The sequence below is a fragment of the Poecilia formosa genome, unplaced genomic scaffold (genome assembly GCF_000485575.1).
Source record: "Poecilia formosa unplaced genomic scaffold, Poecilia_formosa-5.1.2 Scaffold149, whole genome shotgun sequence".
Taxonomy (NCBI): domain Eukaryota; kingdom Metazoa; phylum Chordata; class Actinopteri; order Cyprinodontiformes; family Poeciliidae; genus Poecilia; species Poecilia formosa.
In genome coordinates, this window is record NW_006800088.1 from 465,965 (window position 1) to 488,787 (window position 22,823).

Below are 22,823 nucleotides of genomic sequence, written 5' to 3' on the forward strand. Positions count from 1 at the left end.
CATTAATCAACCCATCAAATTTTCTAATATTTTGTGCTTTCTTGCTCATTAGGCATAAAGAGAGCATCACTCCCATCCAGAAACTCTTAGGGAAAATGCGAGACAAGTTAACTGAAACCTGGTCCACAGAATGAACTCCCTAAAAGTAAGTAAGTAAGTAAGTACACATACAAGCTACTAAGATGACGTGTGACAGAAAAGTCCTATAGGAACCCTGAGATTGAGGAGAATCTACAGGTCAGTCTGGCCTGTGGGCCTTTCCTATAGGACCTTTCTGACTGACAAATGTCAATCTTCTGCTTCAAGTTGCTTTACATTACACGTTGCCTTCACATCCCCTGCCAGAGCCATGTTATGGACAACCAACATTCAACAGTTGCAGCAAAGCAATTCCTCGAGCTCTGAAGTCTCTCTGTGTCACAGGACAAAGTCCAAAGGAGGGGCGCCACAAATACAGTCCTTTTCGACACGCCAGGGCGTCTATGGTAACAAACGAGGATGGTGGGGAGGGAGGTGTTTTGGGTCAGGTGGGTGGTTCTGGGAAGTTGAGTCCAAGCCAGAGCGATGGAACCCAGATCCAAGGTGGCGGCGGTGCCGGCGGGTAAAAAAAACAAAAAGCGCTGTGTGCGTGGACGGCGGAGAGGTGAGGAGATGCGCAAAGAGGGAGAGCAGGGTGGGGTGAAGGAGGGAGAGGGGGAAGAGGAGGAAGGAAGGAAGAGTGAGGAGGGTTGAGGGCGGCGAATACGGCGGTGGACAGGAGTTGATTAGCTGGCAAGGGGAAGGGTTTGAGGTGTGTCCACTTACGCCAAGCCTCATTGACCAATGAAATGGCGCCCAAAAAGTATCCCGTTTTTTTGTGCATTTTTTTTTTTTTAGCACCCACACTCACACTCAAGCGCACCCTGACACATCGCACGTATTGTTCACCAGCTCACATAACAACCGAGCAAAGGGCACCTCAATGTGCTGATGCAGGACAGGATCAGTCCTAAGAAGGGGTCTTAACCCTGCCCCACCCCAGCCGGCCCATCACTCCCAGTGAGGAGAAGACCCAGGCTACAGGTACAAACACTGCCGATGCAGTAGAAGAGAGATTACGGACTCGGGGGGGTTGGGGGGGAGAGAGAGAAGGGGAGGTGGTAATGGCGGAGGGAAGGAAGAGGGGTAGGAGTGTTGTATCAAGCCACAGTCAAAGGAAAGTGAGGAGGGGGATGGGGCAATTAAGGAGAAGAGATGTCAGTGCTGTCATGATTTCTTTCTTTTGCATTTAGTCGATTTACCTTGGTGGTGAAGAGAAAGAGAGACAACAAGTTTCCACTGCGGTGGCGTCGCGCTAAAAGTCGTCCCCACGGCTCACGCGAGGCAGCACACAGGGTGTTCCAGGTAGCACGGTGACCTAATTCAGTTGAGATAGTTAGTTCAGAGCTGGACTGTCGAGTTGGGCTGTTTTTTTTATCTCTTGCGGCACAGTTACAGATTATCACACATGCAGGTCTGAGCATAGTGAACACAGAGACACACGGAAAAGGGAGAATTTGGTGCAGCAAGGAGAGAGACCAGACTTGGACCAGACCAGACGCACACCCATCAAACCCCAAGAAAGGGACTGCTCCACAGATCAAAATGCACCCAGGCCATTCTATCTGTGAGCCTCTCCCCAGCCCTCGCAGCAGCTTCACTGTGTACAATACAATCTTGCGCATAGAAATCAATTTTAGGCGCCGCTCTCAGCACTCTAAATTTGGGATATTCTCGTTTGAGAGGCTGGAGAGAGGAAGGAGCTCCTACCCGGACTTACCCTGACCAAAGTGAGCAAAGCTGGCCCAGCATCTACACCTGCCTCCCCCTGGATCCCCAGTCAAATGGGTCTGGTGGTCATTTTTACACAAGAGAGACAGATAACGGAGAGGAACATAAACAGAAAGAAGGCGAAATGTCCAAACCCTTTGCTTTCTGTCACCACAGTAGTCAGCCAAACATTCTTTATTATCAGTATAAGGTTTAAAGTATACATTTTCTCAATAAAAGGCATGCTGATTTTTTCCCCACTGTTCTATATATATAAAAAAAAGGCTAAATTAAAAATACTTTTCTAAAAAATACATAGCAAACAAAACATTTTGCAAACCACATAATTCTACAAAGGATTCAACCGGTATGTGTTTGTATATACGACACGGAAAAATTACACTCCGAGATGCAAAAGTCACTTATAACCACTAAAAACCACAGAAGGAGCGGGGAAGCGGGAAACAATGAGGCAGTCAGGTGATTTCAGAAGGTCTTTTCTGTTTGTGCATTGGTCTGCTGTCAAATACTAGCTGCAACACAAATGACTGATTGTAAATGGATGGAAGTCGCCACTCTGGACTTTGGCGTCATTGTGAAACGCATCAAGAAATCCAATTCCAGATTTAGAAAACAAAACAAAAAATATTTAAAATAAATCAGTATCCAAATAATTAATAAACCCTCTCTACAGTGCCTTGCAAACATACTGCATACCAATAGAACGTTTTCACATTCTGTCACTTTCAACCACTAACTTCAGTGTAATTTATTGGGGTTTTCTGTGATAGATCAGCGCAACGTAGAACATAATTTGTGAAGTGGAAGGGTAGGATTTGTGTAAAAATAAAAATGTGATCAAAATCAAAATCAACTAAAGGTGTCCCGCAAAAATTTTATTTTTTTTTTTTTGCTTCCAACACGATACCGATATTGCAGCTTTGAGTATTGGCTGATACGGATACCGACACGATACGATGTGAGCACGAATCAAACATACGTTAGTGTGGAATGTTAGAAAAGGTTTGATTGAGTGATATTACTCAGAGAACAATAGTCAGTAACAACTGGTATGAGAACAATTGACCCATTTATTATCAACCAATGGGTTTGGGTGAAGGATTTTGGAAGACCGATATCAATATGGGATCAGGACATCCCTATATTCAACCACATTCACTTTCATAACTCTTCATAAAATCCAGCGTAGAAGTCTGGTAATCAGTAAACAACTGTTTGATTTAATCCCAGCACAGATGCAGCTTCTCTGTAGAAAGAGTATAACACGACTGCACATCCTGCCTACCCAAACTGCCAAACAAGGAGAGCACTGATCAGCAAGCAGCCAAGAGGCTCATTGGTTATTGTGGAGGAGCTGCAGAGAGCCACAGCTCAGGTGGGAAAATCTGTCGATAAAACAACTATTAGACAAGTCTGTTCTTTAGGGAAGAAGGTCAAAAAGAAAGCCATAATGCGTCCAGCTTGCAGTTTGTAAGAAGCCATGCAAGGAACACAGCAAACACGAGGAGGAAGGTGCTCCGTTCATACCAGACCAAAATGTCCGATTTTGGCCTATGTGCAAAATGCTGCACATGGGGAAAAATACTAAACGAAGGTACATCACCCTGCACACACCATTCTTACAGTGTAAACATGGTGGTGTCGGCATCATGCTGTGGCCATGCTTTTCTCCAGTCAAGACAGGGAAGCTGATTAGAGTTGACAGAAGGATGAATGGAGCTAAATAGAGGGCAATCCTAGAACACTAGATCAAAGCATATTAATATCTTACACTGACCCGACTAACATTTAACTGAGCATCTGTGGCTAAAAATTTGAAAGCCATGAAGTCTCTTCATTCTACTTCACAATTATGTGCTGAAATGCATCAGCTCATTTTCAATTAATACATCAACACTCATGGTTGTAAAGTGACAACATTTCAAGAGGTAGAAATGCTTATTTTTGCAAGGAACTGCAGATGACTTGACAAGTAAAAACATACTCAAATATGCTTTTTGGAATCAGAATCTAAAGCAGATCTGGCGTTCGATGGAGAAATGGCGGATATTTTGGGGCCACTGGAAGACACTGCCCCATCTCTCACTTCGTTGGTGCTATCACTGCTGTTTCTGCTTAAAACCAAAGGCTTATATAATGAACCTCTGAGGCTCACTTTGTGGCTTTTCTAAAAAAAAACTAAAAAAAAACGTTTGCAATAAACAGACCCATTAGGAGCCGTGGAAGCTTTACCACTTGTAGCCCTCTGGATTCTGAGCTTTGAGGCTCCTGTTGCTTCAGTTGAAATGATTTTGGAAAACAAAGCACTTAAAATGGGAGATTTCTCCACTTAATGCACTTCACTAAAGGTTTTGAGGCACATGACTGACCTTGTCACATATAATGGTTTCTAAAAGGATGCAATCCAAAGATCTTCTGTAAACTTGTTCAGTAGTTACGCATTGTTTTTCCCGTTGAAAACTCATCACATCCCATAGGTTGACTTATATCACATGTAAACTATAATGTTGGAAATAAACTATTTACACTTTTATCTGTGTTTTAAAAGGCCTCTGAACATGAAAGAGGACCAAATACAATACATAAGAAAAAAAAAGGAAAAAAACAAAATCCAGCTACCCAGACTTTGAACTGCTGTAGCTTTACACGGAGCTGCAATTGCTGACAGGGTGAAATGTGGAGACGTACAGAACAAAATACAATCTACAATGAATTTTACAATAAGAGGTAGGCAGCTGTAGTTAGGAAGAGGAAAAGGTGAAGCAGTGTCTTGCAGTGTCGTAGTTTAAATGTGAGGATGAGATTCAGAGGGGGCGAGGATAGATACGAATAAACATTACAGTACGTCTATGTGTGCTTTACGTTTATTGTTTTTTTTTTCTCTGCAAAGCGCAGTCTTAGCTGCTGCTGCTGCTGCGTTTGTGCGCTGCAAAAATCAAGAGCCCGCACGTCTCACGCAACCACACGTACAACATCCACATCGCATCCAGGACAAACAATCTCCCCAAAATACTTTAACCTTGGTTCTGTTGGACACAGTACAATGCAGCTGGTACACAACGAGTGTACATTTCATCTAAGAACATTACAAATTGATACTCATCAACATAAGGCAAAAAAGGTTTCAAATTAGCTGCCCTACCTGATAATCTAGGCCTAAGTAGAATGGCTGATGTAAATTACTGGAGATTTGGCCCTAGAAAATCATAACTGGGTTGCAGAAATAAAGGCAAAAGAAACGACTGACTCAGTCAGTCTAATACTGGCACAAGTGTGAGACTGGCACGATAAGTTAAAACAGAAAAGCACACAGAATGCCCATAAAAATAGATGAAGGCCTGTCTTCAAAGCTGCACTGTGGTCATGCAAACTGGACCAAGGTTAGCCGGTCAGCCCCGTCGTAAAGCAAGTTATTAAGCCCAACAGCCCTCAGTTTTAAATCCCTCAGCCAGTCCCCCAGGCACACAAACACACACACTCGCATACATACAGAGGTGGTCAAGTTTTGAGTGGAAAAGGTATGTAGGGGTGAGGGATCAGGGCAGAGAGGGAGAGGGGGCGGGGGCAGACAGTTGAGTGCAACTATCGGAAGGGGGGCTCAGGCGTGTGAAGGGAGAGTTCGGGGCGGTGGAGGATGGCCTCCTTGCGCGTAGGCGGCGGCAACGGCGGCTCATACACCCTGGGCGCAGCCATGGCAGCTGCCACTGCGGCAGCAGCGGGGACCACTGGCCTGAGGGCTTCCAGCGTAGCGACTGGCTGAGCAGACATCGCGGGGACTCCCGTGACTCCTGACATGCCAGCAATGGCTGCCACTGTGTTCGATGGGTAGGCATACTGGAACTGAGGGTACTGCTGCAACTGCTGGTAGTACTCGGCGTAGTACCTAGCCCAAAAAAAGGGTGAAAATCAAGAGGCATAGGTTGCATTAAGGAGAAGAGGACACAGGTAGCAGAGCAGACACAGACGGCTGAGGTCAAAGGCCCTGACATACTTCATCCGAAGTGCCGAAATCGGCTGTCATAGACGTCGACGCGTGACAAAAACCGCGTCGTTTGTTCGCAAAGAGACATTCGCCTGCCGAACCCGACGACAGGCCTGGGCCGAACTATTTTGACAGAGCTCTGTGCAAAGTGTAGTAAGGTAAGGTAAGGTAAGATTATTTTATTTACATAGCACATTTTCAGCAACAAGGCAATTCATAGTGCTTTACATGAGTTAGAGGAAATACAAACAAAATAACAAAAGAAAAGCAAGAGAATAAAAGTATAAAACGTTTACAAAAAAAAAAGACTTGTGTGATTGGCCAGAAGTTTGTTGCCATGTTTTAAGCGGAAATTCGCTCAGACAGCGCTGTTTATGTACATTGGTACGATTCTTCACTAAATAACTACTAGACTGGAAAATGGTTAATAACTCCTATGAGGAAATTATACTGTAGTTGTTCAAGGAGGAGGCTGTCTGGAGAAAAGTGTGGCACTAGCTCCGTAGGAGTGAGACACTGAAGCGTGTGGGGTCTGCCCCCAGGTGGTCGGTGCCGTTGTCTGAAAGGTGTGTGTGAATACGAAGGCGCTGCAACCACGTGACTGTCGACTGTTCGGCTTCGGATGAAATATGCAGTCCTTTAATCATCAACAGTCATGTCCCACCTGGCCATCGAGTCTTCCGGTGCCTCTACCGCCTCTTCTGCCGCACGGCCAGCTGGCGTCGGTAGCAAGGGTCTGCGTGGTTTGGCCCGCTGGTATATGAATGGCTTCATCACCGGGTCTGGCAGAAGTGGTGCCGACCTGCGTAAAGGACTACGGTCTCTCTCTCCTGACTTGGCCACAGCGGCTGCCACAGCAGCCGTCTGCTGATCAGCCACAACCTGTTGGCCTTGGGCAAAGTAGTGAGCCTGCCTTGCAGCCTCAAACAGGGCTGAGGCTGGATCTGCTGCTCCCATGGCGCTGATGTGAGCGTAGGCTGGGGTGGCAGCACCATAAATCGCAGGAGCTACAGAATAAGCAGGGTTCACTGTAGCTGCTGCTGCTGGCATCTCTATTCCAGGAGCGGCTGCCAGGTACACAGGGTGGTTGGCTACAGACTGGGTGTAAACTGGAGTTGTGTAAGCGGCAGCCGCCGCTGCGGCGGCAGCAGCAGCAGCTGGAGATGCAGCCACCTGGCCATAGATATTGGGCGTCACTGAGCTGTACACCTGTGTGGCGCCTGATGTAAGAGTTGCCTGGCTCGCCACCGTCCCATAGAGCTGGTTGGCCACATTAGCACCATACACCTGGCTGGCAAGGGCGCCGTAGACAGCCGGATTCACCGGGTTTCCATCAGTACGTGTGCCAGTGGTGATTCCCGTGAGAGCTGCATACGTGGGGTCAAAGGTGGACGTGTTGTAGACTGAATTGTGCACGCTCTGTTGAACTTGCAGAGGCAGGCCGGCGGCTGCGGCGGCAGCAGCGGCCAGGACTGCAGCCTGGCTCTGGTACTGCTCTAAAGACGGCTTGCCCACCGGACATTCTCCAGCATAATGGCCCTGCTTCCCGCAGTTAACACATGGGATTTTCCCCGTGGGTGTCTGCTTGCTGGGTTGGACCTTGGATAGCTCTACAGACAGCGGCCGGCCCTTAAACGAAGTACCGTGCAAAGCCTCAATGGCCTGAAGAGCGTCTTCCTTGTTTTCCATGTGAACGAAGGCATAGCCTGTGGAAAACAATCATCGTTAGGCACAGCAAAGATGTTCAAGTTTATACTGCAATGGAAAAGGAATATAGATATCGTTTAAAAGATTAATACAAGAGCTGAGAATACATAAGCTTAAAAATCCAATAAGTCAATATCTACAAAAACATTAAAGTACTAAAATGCCCCAATAGTAGCTTAACTTCAATAAAGAAATAAAGACTTGTTCTCTTCTAAATACTTTTATCTCTCGTCTCTTTAAAGTGCACATCTAAAAGGCCAAGTTCAGTCTGACTGGTCAGATAATTGGTTATAAATAATATAATACCAAGTCTAATTATATGTTAATGCTAAACTACCAAGGCTTTAAAGAAAATACTGCCTTGGGGATTTGAAGATTGAAAAACAAATACAGTATCCTACCATAAAACGGTACAGACCGACTTCTCTAGTCACCAAGATAAAGTTTATCTTCTTATTACATCAAACAACCACATACTGAGAATGAACTGGAGCGTTCCCTTCAAAGGCCGTCCAGGTGTTTTAATGCTATATTTGCTTCAAAATGACATGTTAGAAGCTCCAGGTTGCGGCACTATGACAATAACCTCAACAAACTCTACAGCATGGTGGCCATCTCCAGTCTTCAAGAGACGGCCCTGCTCTACACTCTAGTTCTACAGAAACTGCGTACAGAAATCATAGGCAACCTGCAATTCATTACTTCCTATAGCATGAAATGGACATTAGCTCTTTGGAAGGGAGATCCAAACTTTCAAATTTATAAAATAATGTTCTGACACACGAGGGAAAAGAAGAAATAAACTTTCAAAGGAGTCTTTTTAAACAAATCACAATATTAACAACCAAACGTGGTACATCTACAAATTGATGGAAGAAAAATCACAACACCTACAAGGTATTTTGCTCACCTTTGACTTTGTCACACTCAAGGACTTTCCCGAATGTCTGGAACAGCTGCTTAAGGTCTTCAGTGGTGCACATCCCACTCAGATTACCCACAAACACCTTTGTTGAGTGCAACGGCCTCCCCCTCGACTCCTCCACCACCAGATTTCGTCCTCGAAACTCTCTCCCATTGAGCTCCCGGATGGCTCGATCGGCCGCCCCCTCGCCCTGCAGGTGAACAAAGGCGAACTGACGCAGCACACTGCAGCTGACGACCTGGCCGTACGGTTCAAATATGGCTGACAGCTCTTCCTGGGTGGTGTCCAGAGCCAGGTTTCCCACGAAAAGCTTCACTGTGTGGCTCTTGTCCATAGCGCTGCAGAGAAACGGAGGGATGACGTTACTGATGTTAGAAATTAAACGACTGGAATAAATTGCACAGTAACAGCTACATCCTACAGATGCAAGTCCTACATTTTCTGCTGCTTTTGCACTTGTTCTACACATGCACTGTGAGTTTTAGGAAAGCATTTCAAAGTTAAGATTCATAAAACCTCAGTTTTGGGTGTATTCAAGTGGACTAACAGTCTGAACATTAAAAAAACAATGTTGAAGAGTTTCATTTCCCGCATGGACACTATTGTTTTCAATGTGGGTGTTGGTCTATTTGCTCCTTCAACATTTTGTACGTTGGTTTTGGTACACATATTGTACAAACGGTGCATGATTTTCTACAGTCTGCTATATGAAAATGAGACGAGTGTCTCCAATAATAATAATAATAATAATACCACCTACCAGCAGGATGTTGCGAACAGTTCTGTTTTTATCAGAGAGTTTATATTTTGTTATTCAGACTGTCCCAAAAGGGGATCAAAGCCGTGATCAACTGAAGTCTATGTAATAATAAAATATAACAAAATCTACAACGAAAAGGAAATTATATGAGTTTTGAGCAGTTTATAATATTTTCCTCAATTATTCTGAATAAAAGATCTGAACAGGTAAATAAACTGATACGCATGGTTTAGGTAAAAGGGAATGAACTGGTTAGCTAACAAGCTACAAAATGGCAGGAGCTGACGACCAAAACATGGTTTTCTGTTTCCCTTTGCTTCTTCTCTTTTTCCATTAAGCCAAAAAATTTAAAAGGTAAATAAATTAATAACAAATTTAAGGATATACGACATCACAGAAAACATTTTTGGGATCAGCAGATATTTAGTCTGTTGCTAAACGCACTTCAATGAATGTCCTCACCACAAATGACAGCGTCCAAGATACTAAAGGTCACAGATTGTTGGAAGAAACACTATCCTAATCCAATGTCCTAATATTGCACAGCTCTATTCTTAGTAGTTATATTCTAAAGTAAAAGGTAATGCTGCTCTGTTTGTGAATAACAGCCGAGCTTAACATACACAGAAACACATGACAAATCGTTTTGTTCAATTGCAATTCAATTCAGAAGAGATGTGGCCGTTTGGGAAAATTATCACCCAACGTCTTCTTTTTCCCTTTCTTTTATTTTTTTTTCAAATACAGGAAAAATATTCAAAGTGGAGTACCTGCACTGTATTAAACTAAACTGAGAGACTGACTAACACTCTTAAATGAACATCTTTGTTGATCCAATCAATTAACTTAAATGTTTAGCATAAATCTGAAAAATTAACATGTTTCAGAGTTATAGCAACGAATGATAAAACCAAATAGATGCAAGTTTAATATTCAAATGTACAAAATAAAAACAGAACCATAGACCATATACATACCTTTGAAAGCCCCACAGATACGGAGTCAAATTAGATACAACAAAGCTGGGAGATTTTCTTTTTGTTTTTAAAAGAGATCTGATTTGAAAGATTTAATGTAAGCGGGGTCTCTTTATTTAAAAGCAGACTGATCACCCCCACAGCTATGAGTCACACTCATCCACTGAAGACAGAAAGGCAAACAGAGTTCAGGAAGGCCAGTGTTTATTAAGTCTGCCTGGATTCACAGTAATAACCACTTTTATGCCACCAAATTGTGATTATGCTTTAAGCGTTGTCTTTAATGTACAAACCCCCAATTTATACCAAAACAGATGGCTAAACAGGCCCATTTTCTTATCCCCTTTTTTTTTCTTCCTTCACTCCAAACAACCTTTTATGGTTGGCTGTAAATCAAAGGGCAAAGCGGAACATGAAACCAGAGGGGGACATTTCTATTTTCTGGTTTCGCCTCTAGTAAGTTACTACTTGACGAAGAAAAACACGTCTTCCTCCAAACGAAAGCGCATTTTCCCTCCGTGTGTGGACTGCATGAGTCAGGCAGAATGGCTGCTGCATTAACACTGGCTTCATTGTGGAATAACTGAGCGAACCTGGTTCCTGATGACGCAGCACGACGCTGAGTAAACACATTTTCACTGCTGCCGTCATTATTCGGCGCAACAACAACAAAAAAAAAAGAAAAAGGACTTGAAAAAGACGCATGTTGAGTTTGTTAGCTGGCTCAAACGCCTCGTTGTCGAGGTTTCCTTGTGAATGGAGAGCGGCAGGGATGCTGGTGGGTTTGTTTAAAGCTAAACAGGCGTTAAAAAAAGGTCAACGCAAATAACGCGTTCCCGTACATTTAGCCCACCTCACACAACAACGAAAGCTGAATAAACGCCCAATATTAGTGAAGGCCTTCCGAAAATATATCAACGTAGTCTAGAACAATCGCATTTTTCCGCACAGGAGCGCGTGCATTGCAGCACGAGAGAGCTTCCTGAGCGACAACACGGCCAGTTAAAGTCTGCTCCCAAACCGGCATTTCCCATTAAAACACGCATTCTTTGACACCGTTTGGGTTTGATTACCGCCCGTGGGGGTTTGTGTGGGGATAATACAACAGAAAAATGCTATTAAAACTGAAGGAACTACCATCTTACCTTAGCGGTGCTGTGTTTCAAAATGGTAGCGTCTGCTTCCGTTTGAACGTCGGGCATACTGCTGGAGAAGCTGCAGAGGGGGGAGGGCTGCTGCACCCGGAGGATGCTGAATCCTCATGAAATAACCCAAGAACACACACACACACACACACACACACACACACAGAGAGAGAGCTCCTGGAAGCATGCTTAGTTAATTACTGCTACCGCAGTGGAAAAGGATGGCTCACAGCCGCCGTGCTGGGCTCAAAGGAGAGCAACAAGTGCGACAAGACTGATGGAAATTAGCAAAAATAGACTTTTGATCATGTGTAAAAGTCTGTTCTTTTTTCACAATGTAGTTCATGAAAAGTTTACAAATTAAATCAAACTTTGTCATTAAAAACACACTTCGTTTTTGAAGGAAGTAAAATTATACAGTAGCCAGTGATATACTAACACAAAGTAATGCAATGTGAAGTCGTTTGAAGCAGCATTCAGCTTCTATGCACCACAAATCTGGAACAAACTTCCAGAAAACTGCTAAACAGCTGAAACACTGAGCTCCTTTAAATCTAGAGTCAAACACTGCCTGGTTAGAGTTGCTTTTGAACCATAATAAATGATGAGTTTCATGATGGCATTTGTCAAACTGTAACATTTGTTAATGCTTTCTCAATTGTTGACTGCATGGTTTTTTTATTACTTTATTTTTCTTATGACATAAAAGCACTTTCAACTGTTTTGTTGCTGAAATGTGCTGTACAAATTAACTTTACTTATTTGCATTTGATTTTCTGATGTACTCAGTGGAACCAATAGCGTCCACAAGCCACCTAATGAGTAGGGATTCGCTGATATGAAAATTTGGGCCGCTTTTAATATCAGATACTGCTGTTATGTCCCAAAAAGTCAATAAAGTGTTTTCTGTGGTTTATGGGGCTGAATTAAAATGTACTTCACAAGTTCAGATTTTGATTTGTACAATGTCTTGAAAACAACGTACTCTTTTCCTTCCAATCCACAAAAATAGGTTGTAAACATGGAAAAAGGGTATGAATACTTTTTGGATGACACTGTAGCTCAGAGACAAATGGAGGGGAGGGAAAAAAAAAAAGAGAAAAGGGAGCGATTTAACATTTTGGAGGGCATTCAATAAGCCCATTCAGGCATCAGCAGAACAAGACAAATGTTCAATTCGTAAAAAAAAAAAAAAAAAATCAATGTCAAATTTGCTACATGTACACACACAGCCAACACATCACACACCATCATGTACTGATATGGATTTTTTTTAATCAAATAGAAATATATACCGACAGTAAGCAGGTTGTAGTTTGGTTATCATAATACATTCATTTGTCAAAGAAAATGTCACAAGACAAGAGAAATGGGAATGTCACTTGAGTTTTATGATCCTAACGTTGGCAGCAACAGCAGTAAAGAAACTCCGTACTGAATGCTGGAGGAAAAAAAAAACTGCTGAGAGCGCAGTCCCTAAAGGCCTTCCTCTCTCAATTAGCCCCTTTTGCCCTTTCAATCTGGAGTCTTCCTCCTGCTGCCCCTTTAATCTCCGTCTCCAGCCACTCACATCATCCTTGCGGATTTAAACTGAACCGATTAGGACGCAAAATGGGTTCGCTCCAAATGCAGTCGGTGTTCCAGATTCGAATCTCTTCAGCAAAACTCTCAAACGAAGCTTCGCAACTGAACATGGTACGAGGACAGGCATTTATCTAATGCTGGAGCTGAAGGAAGGTCTGCAGTAAAGTGTTTTTTTTTCTTCTATGCTTTAGAAGGTTTTCCTAATCCACCTTTTTACAAAACAATATAATGTTTGCCACCCCTGCTTTTGTGCGTTAGAAGTGATCATAGGACGGCATGGTTATTGCAATTTCAAGACTTTTATAAATTACTCTTCAAGTGCTCCGTCTTCTTTCAGGGCTCTGACCCGCTGGCAACAAAATGTCCGGTTTTGTGAAGAGTCAGAGGTGCGCCGGCGGCGTCTCTGGGTTTATCTTGCTCCGACCTTTCCCGGCAACCGGCCGGTCTCTCTCCTCCCACAGCGTAACCCCGTCGCACGCGCAAATCTTTTTGGGATTCTGGAAAAGGCCCGCCGATCTGGCGATGATCCCACAGGCCAGCCTGCGAACGTCACAGAAACGACAGAGAAAATGTCAGGAATGATAGATAAAAGATCAGATTAATGTGCGACAAACTGTCTAACGTAAATAATTACAAATCCGCGTTTCTCCGTTTGTTGAACAATGCTGCAGTCTTTTTAAATCAGAGTTGGTTTTTGACACTAGAAAAGCTTCCAGGAACAATCCAAACTCAACCATGTCACCACTGTTTTTTTTTTTTAAACAGCATCGAGTTTATTCTGCTGTGCCAACGTTTCATCTGTCATGAACTGAAAGCTCCGAAAATTGTAAAATAAAAGAATAGGAGCACGGGCGAGAAGGAGAGGAAAGAAAAAGATCTTTATTTGCAGTATGTTTTTTTTTTTCCAACAATCAAAACTGTGTGTGTTTATGTACTTAATGACAAAATTAAAAAAATAAAGTCAGTCTGTCAACCAAAGGAAAACGCCATAACTTTCATCCAGATAATAAAAATAGATGATGGCATCTCACCCTCTTTTAGTGAAAACCTAGACTTTTTAACAGGTGATGCGTTACAAAAAATAACCTCAAAAATATACCTAACTTTCTCCTGACAGATCTGGAAAAAATATGTTTTATCCACAGTGAGTCTTTCAAGTTTGTGATCAAAGATCATTTGAGGACAAGAACAAAATGATTAAAGTTGGTCTCCATCATCAGGTTAGTGAGTGTTCAGAAGATTCACTCTGGATAAACTTTGTGTATGTGCTTGAAGGGAAATCAATATTTTCTAAAACTATTTTCAGATGTTAAAAAGCCGAGGTTTGGACCACAATCCTTTGGTTTTAAGAGGATCGTGCGGGACGTAACGCCAATCCAATCCCACGCACCTCATCTGTACCTGGCACTTTGTTTTATTTTTTTATTTTAGTGGCTCCTGCTTCCTGACTTCCTCTCCCATCTCCTTCTCCTGTCCCTCCGCATCCATCTCTTCCTTCTCACTCCTTCTCCAGCTGCCATTATCCTGCCCCTCATTTCCAACTTCCTCAGCTGACACTGTCCTAATCTGCTACATAACAGAAACAATGACAAACTTCAGAATTCAACTTAAGAAAAGTGCTAAACACACAGGAAGTAATTTACTGACTTTATCTGAGCTGGTAAAAAAAAAAAACAACTAATGAAACTAATGCAATGAAGAAATGTGAGCCTTTTTCTGGTCAGATAGCAGGGACTTGTTTTAATTGATTAAGCAGATTCATACTTTGAACACAAATGGGCCAACATTGCTGATAGGCTCCCTTTTTGTAAAAGCACAAAACACACTATGTGCCAAGCTTGGGATGCTAGTCATGTATGTGGTGTTTGCTAACCTGATGTAGTCCTGTTGGTTGGTGAGGTGGCGTCATGACCTTGGCCCCTCCACCACGCAAAATATCCGTTCATTTAGTGCGTCTGGCTTCATCCTGCACCAACTTTTACCTCTCCGTAAGCCTTTCAGCACCACCCGTCTCTTTCTCCTCTCTTTTTGGCATGTTAGCTATTTTAACCCACTCCTCTTTCATCCTTTCTTTTCTGTTTCACATGCAAAACTATCAGACTGACCCAGTCTGGTGCTGTGCTTTATAGAGTAAAAAAAAAAAAAAAAAAAAAAAAACACATTCTAACCTCCGGACAGTCCAACCGCAAACAGACCGGTCCATCAGGAAACCTCCCGATCCTCCCCATGGTTAAACTAGCAGCCTTGTTCATGTCCACAACTCATAAATTTCAGCCACCAAAATGGGGACATAACATTGATGGAAAAAAATACTGTAGTTTTGAGGCTAATGTGGGTTAATCATAACTTATCTTGTCATAGCAATAGTTTTCCTAATATCCTGCGGCGTTAATCCTACTAGAGACTTTACTTTAGCAATATCCTTCAGACATAACAACTGTGATTTTGCTTTACTGCAATTTTGGCATCAAGTTAAACTCTAAATTGACCAGTAATAACTAGACTTGCCTGTTCTACGTTGTCGAATCCTCTTTAGCTTTTTAACTGCAAACTTGTATGACATCTTCTCAGAAAAAAATCTGTCCTTTTGTTAGCTTTCCATCAACAAAGTACAAATTAATTTAACCTTCTTTTTCTAGATGGGTTGAACGTTTCTTCAAACACCTGCTCCCATAGCACAGATAACGTCACCTCCACATTTCCTGTTTTATTTAGTCCTTCTGATTTCTGCCAACACACGGTTAGCATTAAACTGCAGATGCTAACAGCTTTCAGAAAAAAAAAAATTCCAGTTTCACCGAAAACAAAGTTTAATAAAGCACCTTTAAGCATAGCAGGTCAGTAATGGTCCTTGTTTGGCTGATGAATTAGCAACAAATTAAAATATTTCTGCTACACCGTCCACCCCTTCAAACATTTTACACATCCGTCTGATCTTCAAAAGTACAAACCTGTCACCAGAGTTTCCAGTCAGCTTGGAGAGAGAGTGACCGCCTCGACCCAGGTCGTCTTCCCCGGAGTCCACGACCAGAGATCGACCAATCACGTCCCACACCTGCAGGACAAAGGCGGAGCTGATTAGCTCCGTGTGCTGCCGTTGTCAAATAAGTCATGTTTGCTCAGGTGGTACCTTCAGCTGTCTGTCCTCAAATCTAAATGAAGCTCGGCCATCTGGTCCAGCCACTACGTTCCCCAAATCACCTACGTGCTGCAAAAACACGCAGAGCGTGTAAGAAGATTTAAACAGATGACGCAGTGGAAATCATCTGTAGAAATATAACACAGTGCTGCGAGAAAGAGAAGACATATAAAAAGCTGTGGGTCTGGTAGAAAATAGGCCAGGGTGTGGTTTGTGAAATAGAATAAAAAAATGTATCAAATTAGTAGGGCCAGGTTGTTTTAGATTAGCTTCACTCCTTAATAAATGAAACCCTCATTTGAAAACGTGACGCATTTAGTCAGGCCATCATTGTCTGATATTAAAGTTTGTTAGTTAAGCATTTATTTGTGACGAAAATGCACAAACAAACTTTTTTTCCACAGCTTTATGCATACTAAAGACAAAGTGTTAAAGCAAAATGAAGCCAGAATCCTCCTCACTTTGCTGAATTCACGATCCGCAACAGAACAGCAGATTGAGGAAAAACTACGCCGCATCTGCTGTGTTCCAGGAAAGATCCAATCTATACCTGGGAACTTTTTCCTATTATTGTTTCAAAACTTCATTTCAACCCGCTCTGCCCCAGGCGGACATGAAGCACGTCACCGAATCCACTTATAAAACGGAAGGATTACACAGCGAGTCCATTTAGAAAGCTTGGGAGGAAAAATAAATAAATATATAAAACAGAAAAAAAAAAGTTGACAAATTGATTGTACCCGTTCAGAGTCCCCCGGACCTCCATGCTGTTTCCCAAATGGGTTGAAGTGCTCTCCACAGCTGCAGAGGAAGGACAAACTCAGTTTAATCGGATGAGGAGAATAAAATGGCTTATATGCCTTTTAAACCCCAAGTGGAGGCTTTCGCTATTTTGTTTTGAGGAAGGAAAAAAAATGAATAAAATTGGATATGTCACCAATCTTTTTATTCATTTCCACAGCTTTTTTTTTTTTTGTAAACAAATAACCTGGGACAAACTGCAGGAACAAGCGATTACCTCCGCATAAGACGTCACTGCATGGATCTGACGTTTAAGGTGATGGAGATGCATTACGCCGCAGAATAACTCCGGAAAACGCCTCAAAGTTTTGTTTGCAACTCAAATCTCAACTTGGCGCAGAGCCGTGAAGCTTCGCCTGGAGGCTGGGTTTTTAATTTTCTTGATCAAATTTTATTTGCTTTCGCCCGACAGGTCGTCAGTGAGCCGGCGCTCCCACCTGAGGCAGTCCTGTGTGAGGTCCCCCAGCGTGTGGACGTGCAGGCCGTGGGGCCCGGGCTCCAGGCCGTCGATGGTCCCGTCGATCAGGCAGTCTTCTTCGGACAGCTGCAAGAAACGCACCACGCCCTGAATCGATCCGGCTCCAGACAGCATGGCCACGGCTGCACCCAGATCTGTTAAACACACTTCGTTAAGAGTTGTCCTGGCTGATTTACTTAGATTTTTTTTTCCTCTTTTAAACGGAGCCGCTTGAGTTTAAATATTTCACATTTCTATAATAGCTCAGACTTGCAGTGGAAAACTTGTTTTTCCAAATGTTTTGCTGTCATCAGTGAATCATCATTAGAAGCCATTTGTCTACAAACTTCTTGAGCCATCCGGTCAAAGATGACGAAAAGTCAGATCCAGCTCTATTTTCACCTCAAGCACGCCCCTTACTGGAAGCCAAAGCTACTAAAATAATCTGCTAATCTGCGTTTAAAATAAGTTGTAACAATAATAATAATAATAATTCATTTTTAAGAGATTTGTCACAAATTACAGCACAAATGTCTGCACTATTAACCACCTACATATACATTGTGACATTAATGAGCATTTCTGCCTTTGATCCAACTCACTTAAACAGTCAAGTAATTACAAAAGGGTGGATCTTTGCAAACATTCTATTTGCCAGAGGAGGAGAATGCAATTAGCCCTCGCCTCACTAGTATTTGACCTACTTTTATCATTATTACTGTAACAAAAATACTGTGGAAAATAACTTGATTCAAATACAGACTACATTCAGTTTTTAAGCAAGACTTGTCTTAGAAATGCCACTGAGACCGTTGACATCATGTCGGCATGTGACAGAGCAGATTTTTCTCTGCAGTTCAAGAAGCAAAATCAATTCCACATGCACCCAGGAGAGGAGGGCACTAATACTTCCTACTGGATCTAAAGCTGGAGTAAAAGTAAAAGGAGCTGATAAGATGTGGGTACAATAAAACACCAACAATGAAAGAGCTGTGGTGAGATCAAAGTCCAGATCTTGTCGCTGCTGCAAGTCTTTACATTTTTCTGGTGTTGGGCTTTTGAAGCTACGTAATCCTGAACTGCTGCTGCTTCGTCGACACCGATGTTACTGCATGTTTATCGTGCATCACTAGTTTGGACAATGGAATTATTTTTGTTTTACATATTCTCTCATCCTGGATGCTCGCAGGATGAGAGAATACACAGCTGACAATAACTTGGGTGGATATTGACACACTGGCGCTTCAGTTAAATTATTTAGCTGGAGCAACTCTCTGGACATTTGTGGCAGTTTTTCTTCTTTTTTTTCCCCCCAGAAGCATCAGATTTTTATTCTTTTATTTTTTTCCTCCTCTGTGGTTCTCACCTTGCTCTGATCCACCGATGCCCTTCAGCACGGCCCGGCGCCCCGTACTCTCAATGAGAGACTGAACCTCTGTGCTGGTGAGCGCAGCCTCAACCAGGACCAGCTCTTTACTGAGATCGATGCTGACTGACTTTACTCCTGCAAAGCACACAACACTCCATCAAAAAGCTAGAACAACTGCTGTATATTTGCAATATGTTTAGTCATTTAAATTGAATAACTGTTGTCATTTAATACCGTTTATACACACTGGACAGTGTGTCTTACAGCTAAAACTTGTCAAGGAACGCAGTAACAATTTTGGCTGCAATTTGCTGCAATCCAGCTGCTTAAATGGTGATTGTGCTAATGGTTAGTTAGCTCGTTTTATTTATTTTTAAAAAAAAGCTTTTTAGTTGCTGTTGAGGGCTGTAGTTTTAAGAATTTTCAATAACATCGAAATATTCTAATTATTTATAATTTTCTCCTCCATTCCAGTTAACGACATGGTGATACTTAAGAGGCAAAGCTTTGGTCTCACAAAATCTTGTTTAACTTGCTAAAACATTTGTGGAATTTATTAAACTATGTTAATTGTCTGCAAGTTAATGTTTTCTAAGTCCATATTTACTGATAAATAAATGAAGCATGCCTAATTAGCTCATGCAATGTGAAATTTTAATGAAACATCTGAAATAATACATGTCTTTAACAATAAGACAATTATAAAATAAAGGCTCAATGTTGTTTTTGCTTTCAGGAAGAATATTATCCGTCACTGATTATAACAGTGAATATGTGTTACACATAAACAAAGATGAACGTTTGGCTCAGTAGATCGATTGTTAAATGCCGATTAGCTGACATTTATTTTAACCACCACAGAATAAAAACATAAAATCAATCAAATATAGTAGAAAGGTTGAATTTTTTTTCTTTTGGTAATTTGGGGTCACCAATTTTCACTTTTAATGTAAATTCAACAACAAATTATCCCAGATTTTTTTTTTTTTTTTTTTTTTGCTTCGTGTCATATGTTTTTTAGTCGGCATGCAAAAATACTTATAGCACTTGGAATTTATTTTATTCTTTTGGTTTGGAAATGCAAAAAATGCTTTGTATAAAACCGACTCGCATCAAAAACAACTATGAAACCAGTCCGGCTTTCCTGTGCACAGAGTTCTTTGAGCAAATTTTCTTTGGTAGGCACAAAAAGCTATCAGTCACAAACACTGGAGGTGTTGAAATAATAGAATTGCACAAACAGGATTAAAAGAAAAGAAAAAAAATCAACAGTAAGTTTCACAGTTTGAGCTTCCTCACCTGGTTTACCCTCCAGAGCGGCTCTAACTTTCTCCGCACAGCTTTCACATGTCATCTGAACTGCAAACTCCAGCTGTGGAGGAGAAACGTAACAGCAGACATTATTATCTGTATCGGCGGCTGTGTGAGCATGACGGTTGCAGCTGCGCAACACAACGGCACCAAAATGAAGAAGTTTAATCTCGACTGCGCATTATAAGCAAAGGCACGTTTTATGTCTCAAGTAGTAAATGTTACGAAACAACAGAAGACGAAACAACAGAAGAGTGATGAGCATCGCTGTCGAACCTTGGCTGGTCTTTCCGTGTCCATGTTGTGGACCACTGTCCCCGCCTGAGCAATAAACACTGAATTAATCAGAAAACGGCTGAGTTTTCTGGAAGCGGAAATGACCCTACCGGCCAAGCTAACGGGCGCCGCCATGTTTGTGACGTCAGAGAGACGTCCGCGCACATTGCTTCCACCAGGCGTCGATTCGGTGTTACTGCAAAGATCAGATGTTTACTGACACTGCACAAAAACATTCCACCTTTAGTGTTATAAATTTCCCTAGTAATTGAAGAGAGATTATTTTTTTTACTAGTTCCTTAAGAATCAAAATGATAACACTTAAACAAGTTGGGGAAAACCCAGACGGTGATGTCATGAGTTTTCAATGTAGCAAAACCTCTATAAAGTTTTGCTCACCCTGGGGAGCTGTTTTCAGATGCCATATGGTTCCACACTCACCTTTTCAAGGAAGAGTGCGGGCGTTGTGTCAGAAATTAATATTTAAGCAAAAATAAAAAGTAACATTTTTCATAAACATACAAGAACAGCTTCTGAAAGGTCATTTCCGATTACTTTTTAGCCTTAGAGTTAGCTTGTGCTAGTACTTACCTTAATTCTTCAGAATAGACAATAGTGCAAAAAACAAAGAAATTTTTTCAAAGCCCTTGCAAAACCTCCAGACAACCTATTTCTTCTTCTAAAAAAAAAGAAAAAAAAAAAAAAGACGAGGCTAATATGTGGTAACAGTTTCTTCTTTGAAGTCATTAGTGGTGGCTTTCTTACATTGCATTGTGTTAAAATGCACGTATGCTCCAGACTAGCCAAATGTTCAAAAAAGACAAAAAAGAAAAGAGAAACCCCAAAACAAACAATGTCTTTATAATAACAGCAACCTTTTCTGAGATCATGGTTGAAAAAAACAGTTTAAAAAAATCTGAACAGATTAGCTGATGATCAGTTAAAATTGTATTTAATTAACAGCATCCATATGACACTTCCATTTTGAATTCACTTGAAAATAAGGTGTTTTTTAAACACACTGGATATGTATTTAACATGGGTTTTATTAAATAAATCATAATCAGAAGCAATATAGCGATATTCATAATCACAAGGATAAGTTGAAAGACTTTAAATTTGCTCTTGTGTTGTCTTTTAAGAAATCCGTCACTGATTTTTGTTTTCTACTTCTTCAGATTTTCTGGGGCCTGGCTTGCCTTCTTGATTTAATCGATGGAATAATATATGTTCTACTGAAAGGAGAATAGATAAACTGCATGATTTTTTTCAAAGAGAATGGTTTATGTAAAAAGGGAAGAAAGACATCACTGGTGGAAGAATGAAGAAAATGTCATCAGACATCTCTCAAGGGCTACACAAATAAAGATACAGATCAATCTAATCCCGTGTCTCTCGTCTTGCACCATTAATAAAAGCAGGAAGTGAATATTTTGCAGCTGGTCACAATATAAACAAAACCCATTCATTGCTGCATCCTCCGAGTTTCCGTCGGCTGAAAAGCGTAACTAGTTTGCATGCCTTTCATCAAACGGCTGGAAATATCAAAGACGCCTTTGGATCTGTGCAGAACTGGTTTTTAATCTTCAAAAGGAATGCCTCCGATACCTTCATTCGCTTAATTAAAGGAATTCACAGTGAAACGGAGCCGCATCTTAAAATCTCTACTGACTTAATAGATATTCTGCCATCACACTCAACGTTACCGTACAGAGCTCTGCAGGTGGAGGCTTCTCTTTCAGTCTGTTTCTTCAGATAAGCCTGTGCTTAGGTTGCTTCACATGTAGACACAGAGAAACAGTAAACGTATCTCACATCTTCCCTGGATTCAAGTGGTACAAGGTTGGAGAAACAGTCCAAAAACTGGACTAAATGGACAGGAAACTACTAATAAGTTAAATAGAATTTATGGAAAGTAAACAAAAACACTTCAGGGGCAGGAAGTTCAGCGGAAAGTCACTTAAAACCCAGGACAGGAAGCAATATAACATGTTGACTGGAACCTCAAATTAAAACCAAAAGACCCAACACAACCAGAAGATACAAGGGGAACTTTACATTAATACTAAAAAGTCAAACAACTTTCAAACAAACAGTATTATAGAGAGTTTATCCATTCTTTATATTTTAGATTAGCTGGTGGAAATTGTATATATTGTATATATTGTAACATTGTATATAACTGAAAAAGATGAGTGGATACAACTCAATTTTGGTCAGAGTTTCACTAATTCAGTAAACTTTTGGGTGTATTGTGAAGTTACAACATTGACTTTAGTTCATTTGAAGTAATATGCAAGGATATAATGTGACATTGCGGATTGGCTATCGCTGTATCCCAAAATGCACTGCAGCAGCTGGAAACGGAAAAGGTGAGTGAGTACATAATGTTCTCATTTTTTGACACAATGATTTAATTTGTTGTCAAAAATAGTTTTTGGCAAAACAAGTAGACTTTTAAAGCTTAATCTTTGTAGTTAGGCTACTTTAAAATGTGCTCCAGAGTTTCCAGAGCAGTGCAGCTCTACTAAGATTACTAGCTGTTACTTTTTCTTGGAGTGTACATTTACAGTAAGAACAT

General features: G+C 41.5%; 2 protein-coding genes across 3 annotated transcripts; both read right to left on the reverse strand.

Moving 5' to 3' along the window:
- Positions 1-861: 861 nt before the first annotated feature.
- rbm14b (RNA binding motif protein 14b) lies at positions 862-11,414 on the reverse strand. The gene is made up of 4 exons (XM_007563584.2): positions 11,306-11,414; positions 8,409-8,761; positions 6,456-7,497; positions 862-5,692 (listed from the first exon to the last, which is right to left on the reverse strand). The coding sequence occupies exons 2-4, from the start codon at positions 8,755-8,757 to the stop codon at positions 5,392-5,394; spliced, it is 1,692 nt and encodes a 563-aa protein (XP_007563646.1). The 5' UTR covers positions 8,758-8,761; positions 11,306-11,414; the 3' UTR covers positions 862-5,391.
- A 1,144-nt stretch (positions 11,415-12,558) lies between these two features.
- Positions 12,559-22,130, reverse strand: ccs (copper chaperone for superoxide dismutase). 2 transcript variants are annotated; one of them, XM_016677208.1, is made up of 8 exons: positions 22,053-22,130; positions 19,955-20,027; positions 18,653-18,790; positions 17,267-17,441; positions 16,769-16,829; positions 16,020-16,097; positions 15,841-15,944; positions 12,559-13,429 (listed from the first exon to the last, which is right to left on the reverse strand). In XM_016677208.1, exons 2-8 carry the CDS (start codon positions 20,007-20,009, stop codon positions 13,270-13,272), a joined length of 771 nt encoding a protein of 256 aa, XP_016532694.1. In that variant the 5' UTR covers positions 20,010-20,027; positions 22,053-22,130; the 3' UTR covers positions 12,559-13,269. The 2 variants fall into 2 exon arrangements, with proteins under 2 accessions (XP_016532694.1, XP_007563647.1); XM_007563585.2 differs by lacking the exon at positions 22,053-22,130 and adding an exon at positions 20,243-20,399.
- Positions 22,131-22,823: the final 693 nt, after the last annotated feature.